This window comes from Panthera tigris, chromosome D3, assembly GCF_018350195.1.
Source record: "Panthera tigris isolate Pti1 chromosome D3, P.tigris_Pti1_mat1.1, whole genome shotgun sequence".
Classification (NCBI taxonomy): Eukaryota; Metazoa; Chordata; class Mammalia; order Carnivora; family Felidae; genus Panthera; species Panthera tigris.
In genome coordinates, this window is record NC_056671.1 from 5,518,718 (window position 1) to 5,544,963 (window position 26,246).

The window sequence follows — 26,246 nt, forward strand, 5'->3', positions numbered from 1 at the left end:
AGGGATCCTGGGTGCGGGGGGTGGGGGGGCGGGGAGCGCTGACACCCCGCCCGCCCTCGGGACCCTTCTGCATGCCGGGCTCAGCCTAAAGGTGGACGAGGGCACCTCGGGGAGAGAGGGAGGATGCACTCTGGCAGTGCGCGGCTCCCTCTGGGGGGCTACAGGTGTCTCTTAGCCCCCCGAGGACCAGTAAAGGGGCACACTCAGGGCTTGCTTTCAGGAAACAGCTCAGCGAAGGACGAAATATCGAAACCCTGCGTTACTGACCATTGCTGTTTTGCTCCTGCCTAGAAACCAGGCGATGCGGAAAAAGTTAATCTTGTACTTCAAGAGGAGGAACCACGCTCGGAAACAATGGGTAAGCCATCCCTGGAATCTCCCCGGTCGCTCCCCTGGGCCAGGCTTCCTGGAGAGTCTGGGCCACTTCAGGCCATGCCCACCGGGACCTCCTGGTCTGCAGCTGTCTCACCGCTGCGTGTCCGGGCCGTGGACAGAGGCCAGGGACAGCGGCGACACGGGAAAAGGGAGCAGCTGCTTTGGTGACGTCGGGGCCCCGGGGCTCAGCTGCCCAAGGAGGCCTGGGGCCGGGAATTCTGCCGCTCCTTTTCCAGCCTGGAAGGGGAGAAGGCAGCATGTTGGCCCGGAAGAGCGGTTCCTTGTCAGAGGACCCTCCTTTCCAGGCAGGAAGAGAGAGGCTTGTTGGAAGGCGGGGGAGGGGGGTGGCTGCATCAGAACGGACGGGGGCGCCACCCCTGCATCATGCCGCGCTCTGGCGTCTCCTCTGGGAAGCAGGCCCAAGGCAGGGAGAGCGTGTGTGAGGACATGTGCTGTTGTGGTTCGGGTGCCTGTTTACAGGGGGAGTCACTCCGCTCACATGGGCTTAAACGGCACAGAAATTTGTAGCTGAGAAAGGCCGTGGGTGGAGTTCAGGAGTGGGTCGATCAAGTTTCACCTTCACTTCTATGTGGTTTTTTCCCCCCAACTCTGTGTGTTAGTACATCGACAGACGGGTTTCTTTGTGGGACCTGAATGCCTACAGCAGATCTGAGTTTTCTAAGCCCAGAGAGAGAGCTGTCCTGTCTCAGACCATCTCACCAAGGCTCTGATTGGACCACTTGATGGCATGGTCCCTCTGAACCAGTTTCTGAACTCACCCTGTGCTGGCCCCAGACCTCAGTTAGGTCCCCAAAGAGAGGAGACCCTTCTGGCGCGGGTGCTGGGTGGCTGGGAAGCTGGCAAGTGGCGTTCTGGACCCCAGGGGCCCATGGGGTGAGACTTCCCAGCCTCTCCTTTCTCATGTTCCTCAGATCCCCAGATTGTCTGGATGGTGACCAGACGGGGGGTGGGTGGGATTCTTGAAAGCGGGTGTCCCTTCTTATTCGTCGAGTTAAATGTGCAGCGAGGACCTGCTGAGAGCCCAGCACAGGGGTGGGCAGAGGAGACGGAGAGAGAAGGGCCACGTGGAAGGACGGGGTGGGTTGGGGATAGCCTGCATGTCCTGGGTGGTGACCTCAGTACTGAATGGGAATGACGAGGAAGGACCAGCTGTGTGGAAATCCAGAGTGTCAGGCAGAGGGCACAGCAAGTGCAAAGGCCCTGAGGTCAGAACCAGCTTGGGTAGGCTGGGACAGCATGTAGTAGGTAAGTCTGGAGTGCAGTTCGTGAATTGGGGGCCGCGGTTGATGTAAATGGTGTGGGAGCCAGATCACCTAGAAACACTCGCCTTCGACCAGGATGGAACATTCAGATTTTATTCTAAACCCAATGGGACCCTTAATTTACTCTTCTAAGTACATAGTGAACAACACGAAGTCTTTATTTTGAGAATTTTCGAATAGGAGATCTGACAAATACAACGAACACCACGTAGAATCGATCACAGTTCCTTTGCTGCGTGCGTGTGCGCATGAGTATGAACCTTGACCGTAGTTGTGTTGAACGGGTGGGAAGCAGGTGCCGACACCTGGACCCCTCTCCTGGGCACCTCCACATCTGTCTCCTGAAGGACAGGAAGTTCTGTCGTCACCACCCCCAAGAACGGACAGGGTTCCCTGTGATCTTCCAGCCGTGGCCACACTTAGAGCCCCAGTCGCCCTGTCTGGGGGTGGGGTTCGTTTTGGACAGGGTGAAGAGTTTTTGCTGTGGTCACTTGGGGGCCCCTCGAGCGTGGGGTGGGGAGAGTGCTTATTTAAAAATAGAGCAGCCGGAGACTGGTAAGAAACTCGGGTGGCTCTGAGGCCGGGCTGAGCCCATGTCCAGAGGCCCCTGTGTTCAATGGGAGGGCGTTTGGAATGAGCCTGTTCTTTTTTGGGTAACATTTACTTACTTACTCTGAGAGCAAGAATGGGAGGGGGGAGGGGCAGAGAGAGGGGGAGAGAGAATCCCAGGCAGGCTCCATGTTATCAAGAGAGGAGCCTGACGCAGGGCTCGATCCCACGAATCCTGAGATCATGACCTGAGCTGAAATCAAGAGTTGGACGCTTAATTGACTGAGTTGCCTGGGCGCCCCACGCCTCCCTTCCCCCACCCCCCCTCCCCGCCCCCGTTCCTGTTCTTCTGTAAGGAGCCCAGAGCCCCTGATGCGTTGTTTTCAGCAGGGACGCAGAGGGGTTTGGTCCAGATGGCTCCCCCAGACCTCTGACCTGCACGCCCCGCCCCCACCGTGAGCCGGCCCCCCTCAGATCACGGAGCCCCCACTCCTTAGAGGTTCCAAGGACCACGAGTCAGCTGCCCACGCTGCCCTTCCCCGGGAAGCTGAGTGCGACCCCGTGGGAGGCCCTACCAGTGGGTGGGGTGGCGGTGAGGCTGTGCTCAGCACAGGGCCCCGAGTTCGAGCCCATCCACCGGGGCCTGCCGTGTATCTGGGGAGCGGGGTCTCGCCCTGAGCCTCGCCCCTCATGCTGTGTGAAATGGGGTGGGGTGCAGGGAGGATCGAGGTGCGTGCTTGTGGCTCCTGGCGAAGGGGGCGCGTGTGACAGTGTGGTGGCCGTGCGGGATGGGTCAGGCAGGAGGTGGGCCCAGCGTGGAGGGAGCCCTGTGTCCTCAGGCTGCTGTAACAGACTCCCACAGATAGGCAGCCGAAGACAACGGAACGGCGTGCTCCCCCAGCTCCGGAGGCCAGGAGTCCGAAGTCACGGTGTGGGCAGAACCGTGTTCCGGCGGGGGGCTCTAGGGGGGATCCCAGCTGCCTCTCCCAGCCTCGGGGGCCCAGGTCCCTGCGGTCTCTGCCTCTGTTTCCGCAGGGTCATGTCTCCTTTCCTTCTCTCACATGGATACCCGATTATGTGATTTAGAGCTCTCCCTAACCTGGGATGACCTTGTCTCAGGTTCCTTTTTTAATAAGGTCAAGTTATGTGTAGATTCTGGGGGTCACCTTTCAGCCACCACAGAGGGCACCGGCCTGTTTTCTGCACAGTCTGCCTTTCCGCTTTCCCCCGACTTGTCCCCACTCTCCTTGTCATTTACGTGGCTGAAGGTTTGCTCACCTCTCCCACGTCCCTGCACCTCTGAGTTCCCCGTTTTCTGAGTCTGGGCTTTTCCTGGAGCTGCCCCGCACCCGTGACTTGCTTACGCGGCCCGAGGCTGAGCAGGACGGGGTCGGGTGGGGGGACAGCTGTCGGTCGTCACCCTCAACCCTCACCAACATGAGGCGGGGAGGGCGGGAGCCCCGGCGCTCAGCACAGCCAGTGTGGAGAGCATGAGCCCTGCGGGGGCCCTGTGCGAGGATGTGCCCTCCCCGAGGTCGGAGGAACACGGCTGCCCTGGGCAGCGGGCTCCAGCTGCCCTTCTCCAACGGCACCCTCCTTTCCCCGTCCCGTGGCCGAAGCCTGGGTTCCACGGTTGTCAGGGAACCCCATTTCTCATCAAGTCCCGCCTGGCAGGGCAGGAGGGTCTCAAACTTGGCCCCGCTGATCATCTGGGGCAAAGCACTCCGCTTCTGGCCTCAGTTTACTCCTCCGTTCGGTGAAGATATTAACACCCACCTCCTCGGGCCCTTGAGCGACAGGCTTCGTTCGCACAGCGTGCTCATCAGGGTGGCGCATGGTGGGCGGTGGGTGCTCAGAACGAGACCTGCGTGGGACCGCCGGGGCCTCGAAGAGCCCAAACGATCCTGAAAAAGCACGGCCGGGAACAACCGCGGGAGTCACCTCGGGTTTCAAAACGCATCACAAAGTTACAGCAATCAGAGCAGTGTGGTCGTGGCACAAGGACAGACCCGGAGAGCAGTGGAGCAGGAGGGAAGAAGGCCTCACGCCCGTGGGCAGGTGGTTTTTGACGGGAGGCCAGATGCAGTCAGCGAGAGGGGGTGGGCTCTTCACACACGGTGGGGCTGGACCCCACTCCCAGCCCCGACGGAAAAAGGCTAATTCGCAGTCCGTTGAAGGCCCCCCCGTGCAAGAGCCAAAACCGTAGATTTGTCCGGAAAAACACGGCGGGGCCTCTCGGTGACCTCGGGTTTGCCAGCGGGTTCTTGGGCATGACACCGAGCGCACCCGCGGCAAGAGGAAGGCGGGGGCGTCGGGCGTCATCAGCGTAACCGTCTGGTGCTCCTGCCGGGATCCCAGGCGGCCCTGCTCCCGGGCCTCCGCGGAGACTTGTGCCCGGCTCTGCCCCGGCCTCTCCGCCGTGAGCCTGAGCCCGAGCGTGGGGCGAGTTTGCTTCCTGCTGTGGGCGGCGGGGGCCCCACGCAGCGGTCGCGTCCCCGGGGTCGGAGGTGCTGCCGTCTCCCACACGGGGCACGGTCCCGAGGCCCCCCGTGAGCGGGCCCAGACCCTGCCCGTCTTTCCCGGTAACTGCGTGGTCTTCCTCTGCTGGCTGGGTCTCCGCGGCGCCTCCTCCCGCTCAGTCAGACTGAGGACAGGCTCTCCGGCGGGAGGCGTGGCTCTCCGGCGGGAGGCGTGGCTCTCCGGCGGGAGGCGTGGCTCCCCGTGCCCCGCGGGGGCTCCCCGCACCACAGCGCCCCAAGCGGCGTGGCCGTCGTCTGCCGCCGGAACCTAGGCCTCCTCTCCAGCGGGGTCGTGGGGTCCCGGGACCGGGGGGGGGGGGGGGGTGGGGGGAGAGAGGGGCAGGCTCGCCCCCCTCGAAGCCGGCCTGACCACCGCCCCGGGGGGCTCCCGCGCTGCCGGGTCTGCCAAAGACCAAGGTCGCGGGTTGCCTGAGTCAGGCTGGAATACGGGGTGGGGCGAGGTGTCCGGTCACGAGGACGAGGGAGGCATCGAGAGGGCGTTCAGGCGAGACTCCTGGACCGTGCCATCTGTCCCGCACAGCTGTTAGAGACCGGGAGGTTGGGGTCTTACGGGCGGCTTATCGCTGCCCCCCTGCTCGAGACCCAGGTCACCTTGGAGATGTGGAAGCCGGGCAGCTATGCTCCTGCCTGGGCGGGGGTCTTTTCTCTGAGGACACGCGGCGAGCGGCACTGTGGGTAGACGCAGAGAGGGACTTCCTTGTCTGGGAGAGACGGCGGAGGCCCCTCCGTGGATGCTGCTCGGGACTTTCACGATGACTCCCTGGACCCGGGACCACGGCTGAGCTTGAGGCCAGGGAATGGGGAACTTTCCAGAAAGGGGATGCTTTCTAGGGGCCGCCCCAAACCTGACAGACACCCCCAGAGCCTCACGGTCCCACGTAACTTCCTTCCGTGGTGGGAGTGGTCCCTGCGAGTGCTGTAGCCCTTTGCCACGTGACGAACGTGTCTGGGGGACCGGGGCCGGAATTTTAAGTGCTACGTAATGTGATTTGAAGTTAGCCGCTTGTAGCTGGTGGCTTTCGCATCGGGCGAGGCATTTCTAGAAGGAGGCCAGGCCGGTGGCCCGTCCCCCGGGGAAAGAGGCAGCCAGGTGCTCAGGGAAGCCTGTGCGTTTTCTTGGGGCCCGGGACTGCCCGGGTCTTCGCGTGCTCCCGCGCGTGACTGTGTGTGTGTCTGCATCTCAGCCTGTCTCCGTGTGCCCGCGTGAGCGTGCGTGCCCGCGTGCAGCGCCGGCGGGGAGCACGGAGCCGCGAGCCGGGGCCTGGCGCCTAGGGGAGGACCAGCCGCTAAGCTGGGGAGCTAAGCGGTGCTCCCGCGCTGTGCTCCCCCAGGAGCAGAAGTTCTGCCAGCGCTATGACCAGCTCATGGAGGCCTGGGAGAAGAAGGTGGAGCGCATCGAGAGCAACCCCCGGCGGCGGGCCAAGGAGAGCAAGGTGCGCGAGTACTACGAGAAGCAGTTCCCCGAGATCCGCAAGCAGCGCGAGCTGCAGGAGCGCATGCAGAGGTGAGCCCGGGCTGAGCCCGACCCTTCTCCCCCCACCCCGCCCACCGCCTCCGTTCCTTCGAGATACCTCAGGGGCCTGGGTCAGGAAGAGCCCGGGCTGGTGTGAAACAGCGAGCGCACCCAGGGCTCAAACCGGCGATGCAGGGGCCGTATCGGGCCCCCGGATGCGTGGCTCGGAGCGTGCTTGGCCTTGTGCTGATTAGAAACTGAGACACGTTTTGGCGGGGCAAAAGCTGTCCTTCCTGCGTGCCACGGGCTGGTACCACCCAGCTGGGTTCCTTCACGTGGGCCGCGTGGCCCCTGAGGGCAGCAGAGCCTGAGAGGCTGGGTGTGGATCGAAGGCCAGGGGACCCCCCGCCTGGCTTTGCGGCCAGATCAGGGTGCTTGTCCGTCTCCCCTGGTGGTCGGGAGGGCTGCGTGGGAGGGAGGGCCCGGCGCACAGTAGGTTGCCTGGGGGCGTGTGGCTGTGCTTTTGCTGTTACGCAGAGAGGTGACGGGCAGCGGGCAGTGACAGTGCCCCTTCCGGGCCTCCTGGACGCTCGTGTCCGCGTCTCACCGGTGCCTCCCCCCAGGCCTGAGAGCCGGGTGTGACCAGGGAGGGAACTGAGGCAAAGATCCACACACGTGGATCTGTGGGCTGGGCTTCTGGGGCATCTGAGGAGAGGGCGGGACCGAGCGCCTCGGGTATTCCTGGGTCCGAGCGCCCCCAGCCTGGGGCGGTCCCTGTGGGCATGGGAGGCCTGGCCCCTTTCCGCCTCCCTCCCTGCCGCCTACACTCTGCCCTGCGCCTGGGGAAGTTGTGGGCTCGGTCCGCGCCGTGGTGCCAGCCGGGCCCCCGCTGCCGCCGGCCTGGTCCTGAGGGTGTCCCTTTGGTCTCCAGCAGGGTGGGCCAGCGGGGCAGCGGGCTTTCCATGTCGGCCGCCCGCAGCGAGCACGAGGTGTCCGAGATCATCGATGGCCTCTCCGAGCAGGAGGTAAGAGCGTGGCCGTGACCCTGGCCTCGGCTTCATTCCCCCGCCCCCCACGCGTGGGAGCGTGCTGGCAGGAAGCAGAGCTCACCCAGTGGCTGAAATCGAGGGGCTTGTCCCTGAAGCGTGGGCAGAACCGGCGCAGGGCATTGAGGCCCGGCGGGAGTGGCCGTCCATCGCCTGCCTCCTGCCTGAAGGTCGAGCCGAGAAAGGCGTGCCGCTGGGCTGTGGCCATCTGGCAGGACGTGGCCGGGAGGGCCACAGCGGAGGGGGGCTGGGGGACGAGTACCCCTGCCTCTTGCGCCTCCCGGTGCCTCCCACTGGCTGAGCCCAACCGGAAGCCAGAGGCAGGGGTGCCTGAAGACTGTGGTTTCTAGGCCAGCCTCTCGGTGCCCAGACTGGGGGCGGGTGGACAGTTCCCAGCACGCTGACCGTGCACCAGGCCGGACCCCCAGCCCTGCCAGCGTGAGCACGCTCTCCTTGTTCCCTGGGGGGAAGAGGGGGGCTGGACAACCCGAACTCAGCCTGGGTGACCCCGGCCGTGGTCTGGGGGCCCAGAGATGGTCAAGAAGCAGGGAGACGAGGCATTTGCCCTGGGGAAGTGTTGTTGGTAGCCACCTGGTCCCTTCCGGGTCTTGGGGCCCAAGCTTCTAACGTGCCAGGCCCCCACCCTGCTTGTTCCCAACAACACGGTGGACACGAGGGAGTCTCGTGGAAGGAGGGGAGTGTGGCTGCGGTTCGTTGTGGCAGCCCCCAGCGGCACGTGGCGATTTACATCGACGTTAACTGAAAGGAAATAGAAGCGAACCTTCGGTTCCTTGGTCACCTGCGCCACACGTTCGGGGCCGGGCAGCTCCGTGGGTTGGTCGCTCCCACGCTGGACGGGGCAGGTGGCTTCTGGGCAGCTCTGCCCTGGCTGCCGATTTCCTGTGCCATAGACTTAGGAGTCCTGGGGGACAGGCGCCCCGTATGAACTGGAGATCTCTAGGCCCTACCCCCGGAGGCTCTGATTTAGCTGATCTGGGGTGGAGCCCAGGACTCTGAGCTTTTACCAGGTTACCCACGTGATTCTGATGCGGGTAATTCAGACTGTCTGGCCACGAAGAGAGACCTTCCTTTTAAAACTTCACGTGGCGGGCGGGGGCGGGGCTCCGGAGCGGCTCATTCGGTGGAGCGTCCAACTTCGGCTCGGGTCGTGGTCTCACGGTTTGAGAGTTTGAGCCCCTACATAGGGCTCCGCGCTGCCCTCCCCCTCTCACTGCCTCTCCCCTGCTCCTGCTCTTTCTCTCTGTCTCTAAGTAAATAAATAAAACTTAAAGAAAAAATGACAAAAGTGCCTTCACATGGTACGTCCCTATTGCGGACGCCATTTGGTCCTCAGAAAGCAGAACTCGGAGAGCCTTTGTCCACAGTCACGCCTGCGGGCTTGCTGTGGCTCCCGTCCCGCGGATGCTATCTGTGGCCACGTGCACATCCCGCAGGGGTGCGGACCTGGGTCCACTTTGCCCCGGAAGCAAGAGGAGGGCGGGGGGCCCTCTCCCCAGTGTTTCCCGCCTGAAGGCCAAGGGCGAGGGGCATCGCAGTTTGATGCAGTGTTCCCGTCCCCAGCCCCCAGCCCAGAGGCCTGCTTCCCCAGGTCCTGGCCACCGGCCTCCTGAGGCTGTTGAGGGGGTGGCCTTTGGGGTGGGTGGTCAGAGGGGGAATTCAGGGCAGAGACTCCCTGGGAGGGCCGGAAGGAGGGGGCCGGGTGGGAGGAGAGACGCCCTATCCTTCGGGAAGCTTTCCACAGTCACGGTGTGCAGTGACCATGCCGTGGTCCTCCATCCGTGCCCCTCTGGGAGGATGGCGGGCGAGATGGTAGTTCTGGAGGGCTGTGCCAAGTGCTGGCAGCCTCAGGCCTCCGGGGGGGGGGTTCCTCCTGGGCCGGGCGCAGGGCTGTGTGCCCCTGCTGGGATTCCAGATGTTGAAGGAGAGGTTGGCTGTGGGATGCTGGGCAGCGGATCCTTTGAACTCGCTGACCTTGGCCGTGCTGGGCCCTCGCCTGCCTCCTCAGATGGGTAATTAATCGCCGGTAATGGGCTGGCTGCAGAGATTTGGGGAAATGAGCCCAGCCGAGTGGTGGCTCGGAGCCTCTTAACAGCCATCCCGATGCGTCATGAGCGAGCCCGCCCGACTCCTGCCCGCACGGGGCTGGCGGGCTGGATCCCAAGCCGATGCCAGGGCTGGGGAGGGTGGCGGGCAGGGGGTGGGTCCGTGCCCTCCCCGCCCCCCCCGGCCCCTCTCCCTGTCCCGTGTGCCCTCAGAGCCTGGATGGCCAGGCCCGTCTCCTGAGCTGGTTTGGCCCAGCTGGCTGAACATCTTTCCTGTCGTGTTTTACGGCAGTTGCATTTCCAAAGAGAAGATTCATTGCCCCCTTCTTGCTGCAGATAAGGCGGCTGCTGTGCTCCGCGTTTAATTTACAGCCCCGTCCACCATAAACCTGTCCGGGGCTGCCTTTAAATTCTCCCTCCGCCGGCATGGCCTGTTATTATTTTTAACTCATCCTTCCCTCTGTCTCTGGCTCCGCCTTCCCCCGCCCTTGTTGGGGACGCTGGCACCTTCACCTGGGCCCCCCTCCCCCACCTGGGCCCCCCCTCCCCACCTGGGCTCCCCCCACCCGGCCCCCCCCCGGGCCCCCCTCGCTGGCAGGGCCCCTCCCGCCCCTCCCCCGCCCTGTCCCCGGGCCACCCCCCTGGAGCCCTCTGAGCCGGGCCCCCCTGCCCTGTCCTCCCTCCAGAACCTGGAGAAGCAGATGCGCCAGCTGGCCGTGATCCCGCCGATGCTCTACGACGCTGACCAGCAGCGCATCAAGTTCATCAACATGAACGGGCTCATGGACGACCCCATGAAGGTGTACAAGGACCGCCAGGTCATGAACATGTGGAGCGAGCAGGAGAAGGAGACCTTCCGGGAGAAGTGAGTGGCCCCTGGCCGGCCGTGGGCCTCCGCGGACCCCTCCTCCCTCTCCTGTCCCGGGAAGCGCTACCTGGTGAGGCGCGGACGGGCTCCCTGGGGCCGCTGTGACAAGGGACCACGGGCCGGGTAGCTGGCGGCAACAGGAAGTTTGTCCCCACTCCAGCGCCGGAGGCCACAAGTCCAAGATCAAGGCGTCCTTGATCAGGGTTGGTTCCTCCCGGAGGCTCTGAGGGAGGGGGCCCCCTGCCCCTCCCCCGGCCTCGGGGGCTCCCGGCCACCTTCCTCCTCCCGTGGCTTGTGCGCACGTCGCTCCCTCTCTGCCTCTGTCTTCACGTGGTCTTTCCCGTGTGTCTGTCTGTGTCTGCCTTTTCTGTAAAGACCCCGGCCGTGTCGGATACAGGGCCCACCCTACTCTCGTGTGACCTGTCTTAACTGGTTGCTTCCTTAGAGAACTCCTTTCCAAATCCGGTCACATTGGGAGGGTCTGGGTGGACGTGAAATTCGGGGGACGCTGTTCAGCCCGGTACAAAGTGTCCAGGGCAGCCTTATGTGAAACTGGGCTCTGTGGGTGGGGAGGACGAGGCCAGAGGATCTCGGAGGTTGGGCCGGAGGGTAGGGGTATGTGGCTGGCTGATGGCCCTTTGGTGTCATTTTGAAAGCGGCTGTTCGTTGAGCACGTGTTCCTTCCCAGACACCGTGCAGATGTGTTTTCAGGGGTTTTGTGTGTTTGTCCCTCTTATGCCTCATAAGAGCATCATCAAGCCATCGTCATTACACAGGTTAGGAAACAGAGGCTCAGAGAGGGGAAGACACTTAAGGAGGGCCACACAGCTCACAAACGGTGGAGGACGGAAGGTGGACAGAGGGACTCAGACTCCCCCAGCTCCAGGGCAAGGGCTCAGCTGCGGTGAAGAGGCTCATTGGGGAGCGGGAGGGGGCCAGGGAGCCGGAGAGCTTTGGAGAGCAGAGGCAGGAGTTGAATGCCAACAGATGAGGCCTGGGGTTTCTAAAACGAAAAGAACAGAACGACCCGAGTGTTTGGGGGAGACAGGTGAGGAGCTGGTAGGTGGATAAAATCCTCATCCCCTCCACTAAACTCAGAAGTTGTATCCCATGGACCCGTGGACCCACGTGCCGGGCAGAGAGCCCCGTGAGCTGAGCGGGCGGGAAACTCAGGCACGGGCGGAGGGCTCCACGCTTGGCCAGAAGGGGGTGTCGGAAACAGATTCTGCCTCCAGAGAAGGCCTCGTGGCCAGGGGACGCGACCACGTTCTGCAGCCACCTGCCGTGGGGCCGGCCGGGGCCTGGGGCTGTCTCTGCCCTTTGCGGGGTCAGGTGGCCCAAAGTGCCTGGGGGGGCCCTGGGGCAGGGATGATTCTGGGTGGTGGGCAGTGCAGGGTGATGTGGCCGCACCAGAACGGGGAGGTGCAGGAGGAGTGACTGATGAGGGTCGTGGCGGGAGACTGTATTTTCTGGACTAGCTTTTGATGATGGAAATTCTAAAACATCCGTGAAACTAGAGGGACGGTTGAAGGAGGGCCCGAGTGCCTAGCACAGCCTCAGCACCGCGGGGAGCAGGGCCCAGGGGCTTTTGGGGTTGAGTGCTAAGAGGCAGAAAACTCCGTGCCTCGGTGGCTCGTTTCTAAGTCCTCACAACCACAGATGTGGTCGTGCCACAGTCAGGTCCCGCGGGTACCCTGTCGTCTCATTTTAAACCAGTGACGGACCACAGGCACGGATGTTAGCACTTACCGCCACGTTAGGTGTTTAAATTCCCCCTGCACCTTTGATGTGTTTATTTATTTACGCTTTCTTTAAAACGAACAGACAAACAAAAGAGAGGTGCTTCTGGGGTGTTTTCTGTGTTTCATTCTTTCTGGAGAGTTCACGTTTGCTCGTCTCACCTAATGATTTCATTGTTAATTCAGAAGAGTGGGGCACCCGGGCTGGGCTGCTGTCTGCTGAGCCTCCGCTCGGTGCCACGTGTCCTTCCGGGAGAGTGGTCTCGGTCAAGGTTGTCAGTGCAGGACTGATGGCTCTCGGGCCTCCGGAAGTCACGCGCAGTGGCCTAGAGCCCCACCGCTGACAGGCTTTGTCACCCCCAGCAGCCGCGCCGCTTCTCTGAGCCTCAGTTTCCACATCTGCAAAGTGGGTATAGCAACGGTGCTTCCCTTGTTTAGCTGCCGAGAGGTGCCCAGTGTGCAGGAAGTTCTCGGTAATCGTTGGCGGAAGATATGGATACAGGTGCAGGTTGGAGGGCGGTGGGAGAGGTGAGCTAGGGGGTTCCCAGGATTGACACCTGATCTCCTGGGACTCCGTCTCTCCTAGGGGAAACTCCAAGGAAGGGATCTAGGTGGGAAGGAAATGTCACTGGGGCAGGGAGAGGGAGGGGAAGGGGACTCTGTCTGGAAAAGAAGGGCGTTAGGCTGGCTCCAGCTTTGCAAGCTGCCTGAGGCAGGATCCCAGGCGGGGAAGCCTGCCACTCTGACTCTTGGCTTCCTCCTGGAAGAGAGAAGAGGCCGTTCCGGATTCTCCGGTGTCTGGTTGGGGAGCAGGGGAGGGGCCCGCTGGCCTCCCGCCCAGCCATCTGGAGGGCCTGGCGGGAGAGCACCGGGCGCTGGCCCGGGCTCCCTCGTGGGACCCGGGGCCCCCGCCTCGCCAGTGGCTCCTTCTCTCCCCGGAGGAGGCTGCGTGGCTAGTGGCGCATTGTGGGGACCGGCAGGCCGAGCCTGGGCCGGGGCCAGGGACCCCACCCAGCATCCCTGGGGCCCCCGCGGCCGTGACCCACATCTCCGCCCCCGCTGCCCGCCTGCTCCCGTGGCCCTGACATTTCAGCCTTGCCGAGTCTTTCCCAGTAATTCTGCCGGCTTCGCGGGAAGCCCGTTGGTGGGGTGCCAGCACCCCGCACCCCCTCCGGCGTGAGCCCTTTCTTGCCGCCTCCCCGCGGGCACGCAGAGCCCCAGCTCCCCGCTCTCCCGGGGAGGCTGGCGGTTCTCGGCCTGACCTGTGGCCTGGCTGCGGGGGCCCGCGTGGGCCGGGCGAGGCCCAGCTTCCCAGACCCGGCCGGAGATAGAAACAAAGGCATTTTTTACAAGGGGGGGAACCCCACCAAAGAGCTGCGTGCAGTGTCCTCATTTTTCCTGGAAGCCGCCTCCAGCAGGACAAACAAATATATTTTCAAAGGCGCTAAAACCAGTGACTCACTCCAAGGAACGCCCTCTCTCACCCTCGCCCGCCCGCCCTTCCCACACCCCCCTGGGCTTAATTGCTTCGAGTGGGGCGTCGCCCGCCCAGCCGGGCCCTCGGAGATGGCAGGCGCCCGTGTGCTCGGCGCCCACCCAGCCGGGAAGCCCCCCGCGGCCGGGCCTCACGCCCGCCCTTCTCCTTCCGCAGGTTCATGCAGCACCCCAAGAACTTCGGCCTGATCGCATCGTTCCTGGAGAGGAAGGTGAGTCGCTGCCCCCACGCCCAGACGCCGGCCCGGCCGCCCGGCCCGCTCCGCGCCTCTCCGGGGTCCGCTCCGGTGGGCGGCCCCTTGCCCTGGCGCCCAGGGCCCTCCCTCCCTGCCCACAGAGCTTGCCCCTTGCTCTGTCTGTCCCTCCTCCCCTCCTTCCCCCCTCACTCCTCCTGCTCCCTCCTCTGAGAAGCAGCCACAGGCCCCGCCCCTGCTGGCCCAGGGGGCGGAGCACCAGGCCCAGAAACCCGGGAGAGCTGTGCACACCGGCCTCCCCGGCCAGCGCCTCGGACGTGGCAGCGAGCGTCCCCGCGGATTGGGCACAGGTTCTGGGAGCCATGCTGTGCCTGGCGCCCCAGTTACGGCTTTATAGGCAAGGGTGGCGTTCTTCCAGGGGGTTGGGCCCTCCGAGGGCCACTCTGTGCTTTCCGACACCCCGGATGCCAGCCAGGCGTGTGGCCAGTAAGTCCTCATCCCGCCGGGACGAACATTCCTGTAGAGCTGCTGCTCAAACCCGAGCTCGCCCCCAAAGCCAGCCCAAGGCAGGGCCCCTTTTCACTCCCGGCTGCCACTCTGCACCCTTCGTTGGGCTGGGCAGAGCCCGGAGAAGCTGGGCGGGGTCCGGATGAGACCCTGTGCCGTCGGGCGGAGCGGGAAGGGCGTCCAGCAAGGCTGACTTCTGGGGCTGCTGTCCCCGGGGGGTTTTACGCCGCACTCCCTTGAATCAGGTTCTTCAGAGGCGGGGGCACCTGCCCACGCCCAGCCCTACGACATGCCCAGCTGCTGGAGGCCTCATGCTTTTCAGTCGAGGGAGGGCCGTCTGGGCAGGAGCCACGCAGCTATTTTAAAGTTGAACAGTTGTTCCCAGTGTCTGCCCTTAATGAGCTGATAGCCATAGGAGGAGGCAGACGAGGCAACGTGGGGAGATGAAATCTCTCTGTGCCTGAAAAACGCGTGTGGGGAAGCAAGCCCTGTAAATAGCCTTCCTCTGAGTTCGTGACGGCTCTGTGCTGGGGGTGTGGACAGTCCGGGGGGCTCTAGGTCAGGGCTCCTCAGGGATGGAGGTGAGGGTTTCAGAAGCCTGTCATTGAACAGAATTGCTTGGGAACCGGGGAATCAGAGTCTCTACACTGGAGAGTAGACCTTAGGGTGTATTTTGACTGAGAGGCAGCTCAGGACGGGACTTCAATAGAGCTTCCAGAAGGGTCTGAAGCAGGGATCGCCAACTGTGCTTCGTGCCTTTGGGGAGAGGCGTGTTCTGAGCGAGGCCGATGGCCGGCCGGGGGCTCGGTGGGCCGGCCAGCCTGTGCCCGTCTGCGGGGGCAGCTGCTGCTTAGGGCCGGCTCCCTGTCATCTGGCGTGGAAGGCGTGCCCCCGAACCGTTCAAGGGCACGTCGGGCACCCCTGTCGCCCGACTTGCAAATACTGGCGTCTGACGATTCAGTGGGTTTCTCCACGCTCGCGCGGGCCCCCGTTGGTGGGCCAGGTTTACCAGGGCAGTAGCCTCTGCCCACGTGTATTCTGGGAGGGGGCAGAGGCCCCGGGGCTTGAGGCCCAGCCTGCCTCCGCACCCAGCGGCCCTCACCTCACGGAACGGCCTCCAGAGGCTCCCCGTCTTGGCTCCCGCTCTGAGCACCGCGGCGACATCTGACGTCCTGTCCGTCACGGCTGCCAGCGTCAGCCAGCTGTCACCTGGAGTGGCCTGTGGTCACAGGTGGCAGGCACGGCCGTGCTGATTCTGTTTGCGCTGAGGATGTTGTCTTACGGGTCCCATTTGGGCAAGAGGTGGTGGGGTTCGGGGCGGGCCAGTCGCTTACTCAGCAGGTGGCTCCAGGGTTCAGCCCCAGGGTGGTGTGGAAACGACCAAGGCAGAGACACTCATAAACGTCCCAAGAGGCGAAGGGTCGCTTGGGGACGTTACAGTCCGGCTGGGTCACGGGGCTCAGCACAGGGCACTCGGGGCCCCGGGGGTTGGGGAAGAAGGAGCTGGGCTGAGGGAAGGGAGACCCAGGCCCGACTCGGGCACACTTTGAGTTTATGCAGCTGGGAGTCGGAGGGCCTGGGGAGGCAGGCGACCCCTCGTGGTCGCCGTCCTCGACGGCGGGGGTCGGCGGGCCGGGTGACACGCCCGCAGTGTGTACCGTGTGCCGGGCGCCGTCCCGAGGGCTCTGTCCTCGCGGCCGCTCTCTCAGACACGCGCTCAGCATCCCCTTCACGCCGCCGAGAAGGTGAGGTGAGCGGCCGGATGCGGAAGAGGCAGGATTTGAACCCGGGCCTCTGGCTCCTGGCAGCCCGTTCCCTCTGTGTCCCGCAGACCGTGGCCGAGTGTGTGCTTTATTACTACCTGACCAAGAAGAACGAGAACTACAAGAGCCTGGTGAGGAGGAGCTACCGACGCCGAGGCAAGAGCCAGGTGAGAGGCGGGAGGGCTCGGCTCTGGGGGCTGGTTCCCGGCGTGCCCTGTGGCCGTTGGCGGGGGGGGGGGGGGGGGGGGGGGGGGGGGGGGGGGGGGGGGGGGGGGAGGGAGGGGGGTGGCGTGTGACCGTCGGCGCGCGGGCTGCTGCGCGGCGGGCTCAGGCCCCCTCGGGGGCGGCCGGGAGACCCTGTCTGGGGGTGTTCGGCCCGCCCCAGCGGCAGAGAGGAGCGCCAGGAGAAAGACCGCTTCCCTTTCCTAGCCTGGAAAATTCTCAAACTCCTGGCTTGGTGAATCGTGATCCCCGTGCTGAAAAGGGCCACGTCCCTAGAGTAAGGACGGGGTTCTCCGGGTGACTCGGGCCGGTTCACACACAGCACGTTTAAAAACCGATTACGATTTACCGTTCTGCGTCCCTGAAAGCAAAAGGCAGCCAGTCTGTGAGACGTGACTGCTCGGGAGGAGACCGAAGGACCATTTACCTTAAAGCACGGTTTGGCAAGCTATGGCTTGCAGGCTAAGTCCGGCCCACCACCTCTGTCTGTGAGTAAAGTTTTATCGACACGCAGCCACGTCCGCCCGTGTCCGTTACCGTGGCAGCTCGCCTGTTAGCAGCAGCAGAGGGGAGCAGCCCCGACAGAAACCGCAAGGCCTACGATCCGTACCGCCTGGTCCGGTCCGGAAAATACCTCTGGGTTAGGGAGACGAGGAGTTGGTTTGAAGGCGTGTTCAGCAAATAATGGTGAAGACGGTGGGGGTCCGTAGGGGGTCAGGCAGTGGGGGTCAGTATGAAAGGGGGCTCCGAGGTGATCGTGTGGGAAACGGAGGGACGGCACGGATTTGTTTCACGGCTGGGCCGTCGACAGTCAGCCGAGGGCGGGTGCTGGGAGCACGTGGCTCCGGGAGGAGGTCGGCTGGCGCTGCCCTAGGAGGGCTCCAGGCCGGACGTGCGTGCGTGCGTGCGTAGGCCCTCGGGGGTGTGGCCGTTGGGTGCAGCCGGGAGCAGGCGGAGCCGTCGCCCTCCTGGGGCCTCTGGCCTGGGGCGCCCGGGAGTAGTGGGGGCTGGGACGAGAGGGTCCGGAAGCTCTCTCTCCAGCGGGTGCTCCCTGACGCGGCGTCTTCCCTTCCCCGGGCCGCCCAGGACAGGGTCCTGAGTCATCGCGCTCAGCCATCGGCAGTGGGGGCCCGGTGCCCTCTGCGACACCCCCACTTTGCGGTCAGGGGTCCCCCAGACGGGTTCCCGGCCCACGTCCCTTTCCTCCTCTCTTACCTTCTGGGAAGTATGCTTCGGCGGCACGGACCCACTTTCCTGTTGGCCAAGCCACACGGGGTCCGGGGAGCGAGTTTGTCGTTAGACTAAGTGCCCCCTCCCCCCTCCCCCCGCCACACTCGGGCCCGAGCTTTGGTTCTCACCGGCTGGGTCGTTGAAGCGTGGCGACGTTCGGTCCGCGGACGGGCTTTGCCTTCAGTGTTGTGTAGCCACAGCTGCCCGGCCGGCTTGCCCATCTAACGGATGCGGAAAACCGAGGCTTGCTGGCCTGGAGCCGTTTCACTGCAAAGAGAAACTGAAGTGCCGTCGGGAATTTTCTAGACCGAGAGGCTCAAACTCGCATAAATTCCAGGCAGGGGGCACGAATGTGCTGAGGCAGGAGGGGCACAGCGGTGAAGACTGGGGCAAAATAGAGGCCTGTAGGTTTACGTAAAAATAATTAAGGTTTATTTATTTAAAAATAAGTTCTACTTCGGGGCACCTGGGCGGCTCAGGCGGTTAAGCGTCCAACTTCGGCTCAGGTCATGATCTCACGGTCTGTGACTTCGAGCCCCGCGTCGGGCTCTGTGCAGACGGCTCGGAGCCTGGAGCCTGCTTCGGATTCTGTGTCTCCCTCTCTCTCCGCCCCTCACCTGCTCATGTTGTGTCTCTCTCTCTCTCTCTCTCTCTCTCTCTCTCTCTCCTTCTCTCGTTCTCATAAATAAACATTAAAAAGATTAAAACAAGTAAGTCCTGCTTTGGGGTGTTTGCTGAGCACCTGATACACAGTGCCCTCACTCGTGCCGCTGCCTTGGTGGGGGCACCGTGGGTGGGCTCGTGAAACCCTTCCTGGTGGTGCGGCGGGGGGCCCTAGAGGAGAGAGGGTTCTGACTCCGAGGGAGGGTGATTTAGGGAGGGGGTATCCCCGGACAAGCCCTAGAGGGCTGGGGGTGCCCGTGTCCTGCATCTCTGGTCCTGGCCGCCACGCCTTTGACTTTGTGGTGTTCGTGCTGGGCACCGGGACCTCCTTGCCGTTGTGGGGACCAGCGCACGTACGTGGTTCTGACGCCACGTGCTGGCCCTGTGCCTGTGAGCTCCCATACAGCAGAGGCCCTCAAAAGTGAGGGTAAGGAGCGGCCCCTCGGCTGAACAGGGACAGAGGTGAGGGTGTCCTGGGCAGAGAGAGCAGCAGGTGCAAAGGCACAGGGGTATGAGTGAGCACAGCGCCCTCAGAGTCTTTGAAACAGGTGTCTTAGCACCTTCCAGGGTCTATTTTATTTTATTTTACGGTTTATTTATTTTGAGAGAGAGAGGGTGGGGGAGGAGCAGAGACAGGAAGAGAGAGAGAAGCCCAAGCAGGTTCTGCACTGTCAGCTTGGAGCCTGACGCGAGGCTCGAACTCACGAACCGTGAGATCATGACCCGGGCCAAAGCTGGATGCTAAACTGACTGAGCCACCCAGGCGCCCCAGCAGCACCTTCCAGGGTCTTAAATGAATGAAGGACTGGGGAAAGGTCACGGGACCCCGTATCTCATGTTGGCTGAGTGAGTAGACACGTTTCTCTTCTCTATGGAAAACAGGAGCATGAACGTGATGGCGAACGGTGGCTCACACCTGACCTCAGCGTCCGTAAGAGGCGACAGGGAGAGCCGAGGCCCGTGGCCGACTTGCGGAGCTCACGCGTGTCTGTTCCAGCTGACCTTTGGCCAGACGGCCTCGTATTGCCGAGAGCCGATTTTTGACGATAAGCCGAAAATCGGGACTTACGTGAAATTGCCTGATTTTTAACTCTCAGGGTGCATGAGAAGCAACACCAAGGGGCGCCTGGGTGGCTCAGTCAGTTGAGCGCCTGACTCTTGATTTCGGCTCAGGTCACGACCCCAGGGTTCGTGGGACTGAGCCTCAGGTCGGGCTCTGTGCTGACAGCGAGGGGCCTGCTTGGGATTCCCTCCCTCTCTCTCTGTCTCTCTCTCTCTCCCTGCCCCTTCCCTGTTCATGCTGTGCGTGTTCTCTCTCTCAAATAAGTAAACTGAAACACAGCAACAAAACACCGTGTAGGCCAGGCAACTCACATTTGCTCCTTTTTCGAAATTGAGTTTTTAATTGTAGCGCCGGAATAGGTAGCGTGCAGCGTTGGGTTAGTCTCAGGTGTGCGAAGCAGCGATTCAGCGCCTTCATACGTCACTCGGTGCCCATCGCGATAAGCACCCTCTGAATCGTATTTGCTCTCAATCTGCCCTCAGCCTCGAGCGTCAGACCTCTGGACTCGAGAATGGTAAGGCCGGGTGGTAAGGGACTGTGTGACTTGGGACAGGCCAGACCAGGCGAGCCCGGGGCCCTGGGGAGCCCGGGAGTGTTTTCCAGCAGAGGAGAAACGTCTGTTTCCTCTTTTTGTCTGTGTTGTCTGGGAACGGCCGTAGCGTCTCCGCCACTTCTGTGGTGAGGTTTGGCTTCTGCTCAAGCTGATGCCTCGGGCTGGGGCTCCCAGGATGGAGGCAGGATGCCTCTGCGCGCCGCCTCTTGCAAATGGGCGGAAGGAAGCAGGACAGGAGGCCCCTGTCTCCTGGGAGATGGGACGCGTCTCGGTGGCTCTCCCCTCCCTCTGATCACTGGGGCTGCTGGAGTGCCAGTGTGGCCCGGGCCCTCCCGGGGACGGAGATTTATATGCCGATCCTGGAAGGACTTCTGTGCCAGGCACACTGGCCCTGTTCATAAATATGGAATAAATGGGTCAAACCCGAGCGTTGGCTTTGGGGCCGTAAGTCTTTTCTTTGCCCCGTGACAGTGACATAAACGGCAGACGCAGTTCCCTCGGCCCCTCTCGTTAATCTGAGATGCAGTTACTGGTGGGGCCCGGGCCCCCCTGTTTCTCCTCGGTTTTATAAGACCCGCGATCCTGCCGATAAATCTGCCAGTGGGGAGGCGGGGTCCCCGCAGCCCGGCCTGGAGTAGGCGAGGGCACGTCTGCGTGGGACGGGTGCAGGCGGCGGTGGCCTCCCGTGGGCTGATGATGGGACGAAGGGAACGGACGGGAGGGAAGAGGGGCTGCCGGAGGCTGATCGTGCAGGGTGACCAACCGCGGGCTGGGGAGCAGAAGGCGCCCAGATGACCCCCTGCCGCCCCATCCTTGTGTCTGAGCGGCATGCAGCCCGCCCCTGGGCCACGGGTCCCACCCTGCAGCCCCTTCCCTTTGCCCACACTTCTGTCTCCCAACCCTCCTGTCCGCCCCGGAGACGGCCCCCCTCGCCTCCCTGGGCAGCCACAGGAGGACAGACATCAGGTCCTTCCAGCAGATGAAACGTAGACGCCTCTGGGACGGGGCCACGGCGGCCAGGAGGTGGTGCCTCCCCTGTCCCGGCTTCTTCCTCAGGCGGATGGGGGCCGAGCCATCGGGGGTGTGCTTATTTCTTGAGGGGAGCGAGTCAGGCCTGCCCCACCTTGCCGGGTCCCTTCAGTTTCGGACGAAGACTTAGGTGGTCTCAGCCTCGTCAGGGAGAGGCTGGGGGGGTTGGCGAGACACGGGAGCCCTGTCAGAATCCGCAGGCACCGACCGGACTTGTGCCGTGATGGGCCAGCGCCGCGGCTGACCGCACGGGGCTGATGACGGAGAGGCCGGGCCGGGGTCTGTGCGGAGGGCGGGACGCGTTTTAACTCCGGGACTTACGGGGGGGTGGGGGGGTACTCGATGATCCCCGGTTTACAGGTGAGGAGGTCAGACCTGGCACCGTCGGCCACGGGAGCCCGAGGGGGGCCCGGCGGTCCCATTTGCCACGCTGTGGCGTGTGGCTGGGTCCGTGGAAGCCGCACCTCGCTGACCGCATCGCCCGTGGGGGCTGTGTGTGTAGGCTGTGCTGGGTCCGGGCAGCAGGTGGACCGCCCCTCTCCCCCACCGCCGAGCCCGCCTGGGTCTCCCTCTCCACTCGTGGGGCAGCTGCTCCTGGAAGCTCTTCCCGTCTCTCTTGACTCTCCTCTGCTCCCTGGACCGTGAGTGTCTCTGGGAGACCTAGAGGGCTGTTTTCTCTCTGGTCTGTCTCTCCCTCTCTTACCCTCTTGCAGTCTGCCTTAGCACCCCCAGCCCCCCACGCGTCCCCTCCCTCTTCCGGGTGGCCAGTGACCGCACAGGCCGTGGTGCCTATCTGTGGCTTCCGTGGCTGGGGGCCACGCGGTGGCTAAGGATGGCCACGAGGGGCCTCTCACCTTTCCAGCCCAACAGATGCCCCGTGGTGGGCCCTCCCCACCCGGTGTCAGATGCACAATATTATGTTCATCCAAGGGCATCTATTGAGTGCCTACTGCATGCCAGGGCTAAAAGCTTTGCTTTCAGAGCAATAGCAGACTGTGATCTTTCAGGAAGCTGGAGGGAAGGTGTCCGCCGGGCACAGCTGTCTTGACAGCTCGCGGACGGTGCCGATAAAAGGCCGTGAGGTGGGCGCGAGGCGGTGCTTCAGGGTGTCGGCGAGCGGGCTTGGCGGTCCTTCTCCAGGCTGGGTGGCCGGTGCCTTTCCCGAGTTGGCTGGCGCACAGCCCGGGCCCAGAGACGGGGGGATGCCCCTGATGTCTTTGCTGGAGCCCCCCTCCTCGCCGTTCCTGTGTCGGTGGGACTGAAATGGGTTCCCGGCGCAAATCCCGGCGTCTGGGGACGAGAGCTCGAGTCCGTGGCGCTGACGGCAGGAAGTTATTCTCCCCAGAACGCAGTGGACACCGCCCTCCGCTCCAGACTGACTGCAGTAGTCACGTTCGCTCCGTGCCAGGCTGTCCCCTCCGCGGGCCCCTGCGGGGGTCCCGGGCTGAGTCACGAACCCGAGACAGAGCTGGCGTCCAGCTGAGGGTCTCCTCCGCGGGGCCGGGGAGCCTGCGTCTCTGCCACGGACCCGGCAACGCTGGCTGCCGGTCTGGGGCCACTCGGAGCCTCAGCCTGGGTGGGGGGGGGACGTTGACTGGGGAGGGCCCCCCGGAGGGGGTGGGGAGGGAGCAGCGTGGCAGAAGGGGAAACTGAGGCGCGGCACGGGCTCACCGGCAGCCTAGACTGACCATGAGGAGAGGGTCTGGGGGAGAGGCGGTGGGATGACGCCGTGGGTGAGTTGAGCTCAAATGGCCTTTCCCAGGTGTCCTGAGGTGGGCTGACAGGGCCAGGTCTTGGTCCCCGGGCCATGGATAGCTGAGCGGGGGCAGCAGGCCCCTTCTGGGGAAGGGGACCCGGCCAGTCCATGCGACAGACAAATCCCGCGTCTTTTCCTATTTGCAAACGACATCTCACGGCGGCCATGACCTTCTCAAATGCGTAACCGCAGCGCGTAGAGCGAGATGTCACTGCATCCACCCAGGTGACTCCCCGCCCTGTCACACCCTCATCACACGCCCTGAGCCAAGCCGTTTGTTCATCGTTTTGATGGTTGCGTTTTGAAAGCTTGGATGGTTACAAAACTAGAACGTTGAACTCCTTGATGGAAAGCGTCGCCCGTCGGCGTGTCGTCCTGAGAGAGGCGAGGCGCACGGGGGCCCCGGTGCTCGGCCCCGGAGGCAAGGGATGTGTGCTGGCCACGTGGAGCATATCAGGATCACGTTCGTGTTTAACAGAGGGTGCCGTCCACCTTCCAGAAGCTTCTCCATATTCTGACGGAGGGAGAGGCGGGCCCAGTGGCCCCTCACGCCCACCCCCACCGGTCCCCTCGTGCCTGAGCTTTGGCAGGTGAGAGCTGAGCCCCCGGGTGCTGGCCCCGGGCCCCTGGGACCTCACCGTGAGTGGCGGGCGGGCTGTAGGCTGGGCCGAAGAAACAGCATCCTCTCTGCGAGCTGAGTCACCGGCCAAGGCGGGTGACGGTGTGGTGGTTTATGGTTCGTGATTCATGGACAGAGGGGCCACGTTCTGCCAGCTAATTGCAGAACCAGAGTCCAGGAATGCTGTGGTCGGTAGTCGGCTCCAGCGTCGGGGAGCCGGGAGTGTGAGGCCCGGCCTGCCGCAGCCCTGACCCGGGGGCCCCCGTGGCCCTCCGGGTGATGGGGGGGCCCGTGCTACGGAGGGGCGTGTCCCCGAGGGTGAGTGCTCCCCTGGGCCGCTGAGGCCCAGCCTCCTGGCCTGTCCCCGGGGCGTCCGAGGGGGGATGTGCTGGGGGCCCCACCTCCTCTCCTGCTCCCCGGCCTGCACATCCTTGCCCTCGTGGCTCCTCTCTGTGGCTCAGTCCAGCTCCACCTCTGACCGGGTGCTCAGCCCAGGCTCCTGTGTTTTCTGGGTTGAACTCCGTCTCTTACCGCCTTTTCTGCCTCTGTGTCCTGTTTCCCTCATTCTTTTCCCTACGTGTGAGTCTCTGTCCGTTTCCGTCTGTGTTTGTCTCCCTCCCCCTCTGCCCCCACACCCATACCCCTCTGTCTCCCATCGCTCACCTTCCTCCCGTCTTTTCTCCCCCCCGAGCCTCCTCTCCCAGCTCCTTGCCAGGGAGCACGTGACCTTGTTCGGGTTGCTGGGACACTCCTGAGGCTCCTTTGCCTGGGCAGCTCTCACAGAGGACAGTGTGACCCGGAAGGCTGTTCCCGGGCAGGCCCAGCCAAGTGTGGTCCACATGGGGAGGGGCAGCTGCTTTGCAGCCCGTGCTGGTTCCCAGGGCCTGGTTGTGTCTCCCCCCCCCCCCCCCCCACCCCCCCACCTTGGGCTGATGAAATCGACCGCCGTCCCCGCTCCAGTGAGGTCTGGCAGGGACATGTGGCAGGCCAGATATGGCCACATCGCCTCCAGGTTGGGCTGCGTTTCTCCCAGGCCACGGGGTAAGCGTGAGTGTGCCAGACTGCTGCCCGGAGCCCAGATGGGCCTCCGGCCTGGGGGTCTGTCTGGCTTTCCTGGACGGCCCAGGCCCGCGGGAGGTATGCTTCCGCCCTGCTGGGGGCCAGACCGTGTCCGGATCTAGGGCTCCAGGGAGCAGATGTCCCTGATTCCTGCCCGAGATGGGGGAGGCCATTGGGGAGGCCCCTCCGGGCCCACAGTCCCCGGACACATTCCAGGAGCCGCCGTTCTCAGGAGAGCCCGTACCCCAGGGAGCCAGCAAGCTGGCTCGTTTCGGGAGAGCACAGGCACGGCCTTCTCACGGGCCGTCATGTGGTGGCAGGGGAGACCTGGCTCCCCGCCAGCCCCGTCCGAGGCAGACCACATCAAAGGCACAGAAGGACACGGAGGGCAGGAGCCCGTCCAGAAGATGTGAGCACGGATCATTTGGACTCCAGGGGGTGAGAGGCTGGGGACCGACGCGCCCCCCATCCGGGCGTCTCAAGCTGGGCTGCCAAGAGCCAGAACATAGTTACCGGAAGAGCGGCATTTGTGCGGGTCGGTGCCTGCGTGGGCCACGGCAGGGGGGCCGTGGTGGGCCTGCCCGCTCGAGGAGCGTCCTGGGTGGACGGTGGCCGTGTCGGAGACCTTGTCGTCGTGTCTTCACACGGTCGCCGTTCTAGCTGATTCCACGGCGAACGAGACAGGCCAGGTCCCCAGAGCCGACACGCCCACGTGGGAGGCGGACGGCGCACAGTGAATTAGCGTGATCGTGTGAGGTGGCGGGAAACGTGAGCCGGAGTCAGGAGGCCAGTGACGCGGGGGAGGGCAGCTTTTAGGGAGCAGACCTCGAGGGCCTGGCTGAAGAAGTGTCGTTTGGGCTCAGACCCGAGTGATGAGAAGGAACCGGCCAGGCAGAGTCGGAGGGAGACTCCCGGGCAGCAGGCACAGCGAGTGCAAAGGCCCCGAGGTGGGAATAAATGTGGCGTCTTCCAGGAGGCAAGGGGGAGCAACCGCGAGGGAAGTGGGTGGGGCGGGCAGGGGTGGGCAGGGGCTAGATCACGAGGCCCTCTGCTGTGTCAGACCGCTGATTTGATTCCCGGTGGCGGGACAGGCTCTGACCGACGGCTTAAAACGGAGCTTTGGCCGCCAAAGCCTCCCGTGCAGGCAGACAAGAACAGACGGCACACACGGGCGCGTGTGTGAAACTCAGGCTTTGCTGGCACGTGTGTCTGCAGGGGATGCTGGTGTGCGTTTGGCAACCCGCCTTCTGGGGGGGCGAGGCCCCGATCGGCAGCACGTGCCGGTGGCTGTGGTTAAGGCCCTCCCGCCGTGCCCCGATCTCAGCCACCAGCGTGACGTCACGGGAGGTGGGAGCGGGAGGGACACACACGGCGCCGTATCCCGCTCCACTTCTGCTGTGTGGGTGCAGTTGACGGAGATGTCCTCAAGAGCACAGATGACAGACACACGTAGCTGAATGATCGGGAAGCGAGGCACTCAGAGTACTTGTTACCTTTGTTTTTATTATGATTTTCTTTAACCGTAAGGTCACGTATTTCAGTTTTTCATAACGGCTGTGTCTGATAGCAGCTCGCCTGCAAAAACCCTGCAAGTTGAGGTCTGTTCTCGCGAGCTGGTCCGAGCCAGCTCCCGCACGGACTAACCCCACCTGCGTTTCCCAGGAGGGACGGACGGACGGGCTGGATGAGGAGGGTAGGGGGCCGAGTGTCGGCGGGGAGGTTGGGGGGGGGTGTTGCTGCCGGGACCAGAAACCTCCATTGTGTCTTGCCTCCCGACGCCCGACCCCGACCGCAGTTCTCCCCCAGCCTCGGCCTCCGGGACCCCCTTCCCTGCTGCCCAGAGGTGGCAGGTGTCACGAGGACAGAGCCCCTCTCTGGGTTCGCTCTCCGGAGGCGCCCGGTGACACGTCCGTAGAGTGAGTGGATGAGACCGTGCTGCCTCTGGTGTCGCTGGGCGTGGGGTCTCGGGAGGCTGTCCCGGCACATTTTTGGGGACCTGTCCTCCGAGGGTCGAATGCGTCCGCGCCTGCCTGGATTGTCGGCACTTGTTTCCACTAGGCAAGATCGGCGGGAACCGACTGCCGTGCCCCCCTCGATCGGCCACCGCGCAGCCCTTCAGCACCAGGCGGAACACGGCCTTCCCTGCCCGCCCCTCCCCCACTGCCAGCAGGGCGCCGC

General features: G+C 63.8%; 1 protein-coding gene across 17 annotated transcripts in view; it reads left to right on the plus strand.

Moving 5' to 3' along the window:
* The window catches only part of NCOR2 (nuclear receptor corepressor 2), a 181,336-nt gene that overhangs the window by 81,481 nt on the left and 73,609 nt on the right, over positions 1-26,246 (plus strand). For 12 of the 17 annotated variants that reach the window (XM_042962536.1, XM_042962539.1, XM_042962547.1 and 9 more), the window contains 7 exons: positions 292-358; positions 6,079-6,251; positions 7,132-7,225; positions 9,996-10,174; positions 13,568-13,622; positions 15,943-16,041; positions 18,477-18,482. In XM_042962536.1, coding sequence (XP_042818470.1) covers positions 292-358; positions 6,079-6,251; positions 7,132-7,225; positions 9,996-10,174; positions 13,568-13,622; positions 15,943-16,041; positions 18,477-18,482 — 673 coding nt within the window. The remainder of the gene's footprint in view (positions 1-291; positions 359-6,078; positions 6,252-7,131; positions 7,226-9,995; positions 10,175-13,567; positions 13,623-15,942; positions 16,042-18,476; positions 18,483-26,246) is intronic. The other 5 variants (XM_042962542.1, XM_042962552.1, XM_042962553.1 and 2 more) reach the window with 2 other exon arrangements.